Source organism: Kryptolebias marmoratus, linkage group LG17 (assembly GCF_001649575.2).
Source record: "Kryptolebias marmoratus isolate JLee-2015 linkage group LG17, ASM164957v2, whole genome shotgun sequence".
Lineage (NCBI taxonomy): Eukaryota > Metazoa > Chordata > Actinopteri > Cyprinodontiformes > Rivulidae > Kryptolebias > Kryptolebias marmoratus.
The window spans coordinates 1,418,456-1,423,091 of NC_051446.1; the positions used below are offsets into that span (position 1 = coordinate 1,418,456).

At 40.0% G+C, this 4,636-nt stretch overlaps 1 protein-coding gene across 4 annotated transcripts in view; it reads left to right on the plus strand.

The window, feature by feature from the left end:
* The window catches only part of LOC108250582 (metabotropic glutamate receptor 8-like), a 297,339-nt gene that overhangs the window by 6,230 nt on the left and 286,473 nt on the right, over positions 1-4,636 (plus strand). For all 4 annotated transcript variants that reach the window (XR_005234323.1, XR_005234324.1, XR_005234325.1 and 1 more), the window contains exon 2: positions 2,965-3,749. Coding sequence is in view for 1 of the 4 variants with exons in the window: in XM_037980851.1 (XP_037836779.1) it covers positions 3,210-3,749 (540 nt within the window). In the remaining 3 variants the exon portion in view is untranslated. The remainder of the gene's footprint in view (positions 1-2,964; positions 3,750-4,636) is intronic.

A 4,636-nucleotide genomic window follows, 5' to 3' on the forward strand; every position in this document is an offset into this window, starting at 1 on the left:
GAGTTAAAGCTCCGCCTAACAGGAGACTCTGCCAGACGTTCCCAACAGACCCTCACAATACGTTTGGGCCTGCCAGGTCTGACCGGCATCCTCCCCCACCATCGGAGCCAACTCACCACCAGGTAGTGGTCAGTTGACAGCTACGCCCCTCTTTTCACCCGAGTGTCCAAAACATGCAGCCGAAGAAAAAGGCCAACTTGCCGTTGAGATTCATTCTTTCCAACAACTGCTGCTGAATGTCTTCACTGTTCACTGAGTCTGCTCACTGTGTTTAAATACCTAATTAAGTGCATTTTTTAGAATAAAGTTACTGATATACAAGCCTGTGTATATCAGTCATTTAAATGACAGGATTTCTGGAAATCCAGGGAAAATTCAGTCTGGCGAGAAAATTTCATATGCATCCATGGGTGAAGTATTTTTGTCCAGTACCAGAAAGAAGTTGATTTTCATCATTTTCTAGCAAAAGTTCATCACTTTATGATGCAGGACACAGAGGTTGTAAAAAAGTTGTAACCCTAATATTCATAGGAAAGAGTGTTATATGAGAACAAGAGAAGTAACCCGAGGAGAGACAGAATCAGGGGCAAAAAGGGAAAAGCAAATGAAGAGAGACAGAATAGTGAGGGAGGGATTGTATGTGGAGTAAGTTTTCCACCTGCAGCATCCAATAAGAGTTGAGTGACTTTCTTTACTTCCTGAAATTGACTGCTGGCACATCATGGTCCACAGAGAAACCCTGGCATTTACACTGAAGAACTCCTCCCAGAAAGAATAAGTCAGCTCCAATGCACTGCATGTGTCTGCTGAGGCAAAAAAATAAATAAATAAATTTTGTTATTTTATTTGTAATTTTGTTGAACATTACACCGGCTCAGGGTGACCTTGCTGAACACTCCAGATGAGTAAACTGTTGATTATTTGTTGTATGTAACTATATATATTTTTCTCTGGGTACTACTAACACTCTTAGTAGTAGCTGCACAGCTGCTGAAGGGAAGAACCTAGCCAGGGTTGTGTTTTTCAAACCATTACTATCTGGCAAATGGTTCAGGATGATACGATCTCGTACCAAAACCTGGAAACAGTGTCTTCGTCAGAGCTGTGCTCCTCTCTATCCCCACTCCAATCCCTCCCAATGCCCACAACATCATCATCATCATTCATACTGAACAATGGACTGTAATCACACCCATCATCACCCGCAACTGTGAATATGGACACACCACAATGACATGTTAACCCATAACTTGTAAAATTGTACATACAAACCTGTTTGCTCCATCCTTTTCCTTGTATAGTAGTTACATCTGTAAAACTATATATAAAATTGCACATATATACCCATTTATTTATTTATTCTATTTTACTGTATGTAATTAGTATCTACATCTGTGGAACTGTATATAGAAATCTGCAAAAGTTACATTACATGGATATGACTCCAGGCACTGAAGACACATTACTCTTAATTTCTTTTATTCTGTTTTATTTCTTATCTTATTGTATTTTATTAATTTATGTTGATTTGGAGAGATACTGAACACAATTTCATTGTACATGAGTACAATGACAATAAAAGTTATTTCTTCTTCTTCCTGTTTTATGGCAGCATTGGTGTGCATTACATTAACTTCTGAGCAACAGCACAGAAATAAAATAAGAAACTTTGTTTCCTGCCACAATACTTAGTAAGCTGATTGTGTCTTTAAAGGTAACAATAAGTGGTAGCAATGAAAATTATGAGATTAAACCCTGGTAGATTTTGTCTTACTGTAGTCATTTTATCAACACTTTCTATTGTCATGAAAAAAAAACACATTGATGAGATAGGGACAGCTCTATAAAGCTATTAGTAGTGCTGGGCGATATAACGATACATATCGTGGGGACGATAGAAAAGTGTCTATGGTGATATATTTTCTTCTATCGTCTCTATCGTTTCTATCATAATTGTATCAATGATTCATGTAAATATTTCATAACGTAGGCTACGACGAATGTATCAGTGTTGTCACTTTGCATACATTCAGTTTATATAAGTGAAAAATAATAAGAAAAAATAGCTATTTTGCGAAGAACCTCCGTTTTGCGACATGACGCTGCTTTACGTGTGGGTTTGCGACATGCTTTACGGCAGCGGCTTTCTGTGCGGCGCCGTGTTTTCACCATAAGTGCTGAAAGATGGAGATGCATGAAGTATCAAACCCAGGGTCGCAACAACTAGAGTCAGCTAGCAGGCAGCCCAAGAAGAAAGACTTTTACCAAAACGAGGGGGACGTCTGTGATTTGGTTCAAAAAGTCCGACACAGAGCAAAAAAAGGTAATATGCTAACTCTGCTATGAGACTGTTTTCTCATCTGACGCCAACACAACAAACCTATCTACCTTCTATTACTTAAAGAAGAACCACGAAAAAGAATATTTAACAATCCAAAAAGTGCAAGGTCAAGCAAGTTGTAAAAGAGCTGGGGAAAGTTGCGAAAAGTGAAACTATAGCCGGCCGAAGATAATGGAGTCTGTTGTCATTTGATACTGTTACGTTGTAACAAGTACATATATATTGCTGCACTAAAATGCAGCAGATCTCATTTATGAAAGTTCAGTTAAATGTCACTTCGAAATAAAGCTTGAAAAAGGTAAGAAATTAGATTATTTTTTTCATATTTTTCAGAGAATAACTAACAACGTACGTAATTGAGGTATATCGTGATATATATCGTTATCGTGATATAAAATTATCCATATCGCGATATAAGATTTTTTCCATATCGCCCAGCACTAGCTATTAGTATTTAATATAATGACACTTTTCCTCACAGTCGTGAGTAATGAGAAGTCAGGTCAGGAGGAGGCTAACAGCAGTTGTGTGGTGAGCCCTCTTAGAATTATGACTTGAGAAATAAATGTTTTTTTGTTGATCATATGTTAATTGTTTCCTCTTTTTTTATGATTGTCTGACAGGTTCCTGGAAGAATGTGAAGCTGGAGCTAAAGAGTACCTGAAGTTCTGCTCTACAGGTATGCTCACCACAGAAGGCTGTAAGACAGAAACACCATAAGATTGGTTCTTTGGAGTGAGACTGTCCACTGTAGTCAACTCTGCCTCTGTGCAGCAGGAGTTTCTATGCTCCGGCTTCCCCGGTCCTGACCACACAGCCAGACCTCACAGTTAATTGTGCAATAGTCTTCCCTTCTCCTCATTTCAAAATGGGGTGGGGTTCAAAGCTGACTGTTTTCAGACATTGTTTTTTCTCCCTGCTGATGCTGAAGACCTGCTGGCTGCTAGGCTCCTTCTCCCAGAAGCCCACTGTGTTTGCAGTCTCTCAGGAGCCTGTGCATGAGTACGCCCACTCTATTCGTCTGGATGGTGACATCATCTTGGGTGGTTTGTTCCCTGTGCATGCCCGTGGTGAAAGGGGTGTCCCCTGTGGTGAGCTGAAGAAGGAGAAAGGCATTCATCGTCTGGAGGCCATGCTCTTTGCTATAGACCTCATCAACAAGGATCCGGACCTGCTACCCAATGTGACACTAGGGGCACGCATCTTGGACACGTGTTCACGTGACACCTATGCCCTAGAGCAGTCACTCACTTTTGTCCAGGCGCTCATTGAGAGAGATGGCTCAGATGTCCGCTGTGCTAATGGAGAGCAACCCTTCTTTGCCAAGCCAGATAAAGTCATTGGTGTCATTGGAGCATCATCCAGCTCTGTCTCCATCATGGTTGCCAACATCCTGCGATTGTTCAAGGTAAAACAACTCTGAAATTGTTTTAAAAGGTTTGTGGTTTGATCTGGTGGTACAGCATCGTAGCATCATATCATAAATCTTCTGCTATGGTTGGAAACTAACAGAAGTTACAGCTACATATGTATTGAAACCTATGCCAATGATAAATATTAATTAGTATAAAAACAGGTCCAAATCAGACTATCTTATTTTCTAAAGTGTACATAGTCATAGATGTGGGAGCAGCTGCCAAGGTGGGTACAAAGTGAGCCAAAGTGGACCAAGACAGGTACAGTGTGGTCAGATGTGGGCCACGAGATAATGTGCACAGCCTAGAATACAGTTTTGCAAGCTGTACACTTGAAAATAGGGAATGAGTTTCAATAACTGGCTGCACAAAATGTGGCTTCATGGCTCACTGGTCACTTGGTCACAAACACTTAGAAGTTAATGAGACTGCAGCTGAAAATTTGCCAGTTTTCTTGCAATTCTGAGTAGTCAACTATTCTCCAACAATCACAGTTCACTGAGATACTGACTTCAGCAGTCCTTGTGTAAGCAGTCAGCTAAAGATCATATAACCTGGTACAACTCTGTATTTCACTCATTAATAAAAGCTAGACTGAGCTCTGGCTTGACTTAGTCAGTAAGACGGCCAATCACATTTCTTTGTTTAACCCCTTACCACTCTCCCTCAGAAAGCTCAAGAAGCCTGGAAAAGACGTACCCAAAGTAAATTAGATGCTATTCTTCCGCCTTTTGTGGTTCAAACTAAAGATTAGGCTCCATGTGAAGTTAACACTTTGAATTTTTTGCCTGAGCAGTCAAAATGATTGTAACTTTAACCAATTAGTAGTTATTGAAGTGAAAACACAGAGATTTCAAGCATTTTTTTCTCTCCTAGATTT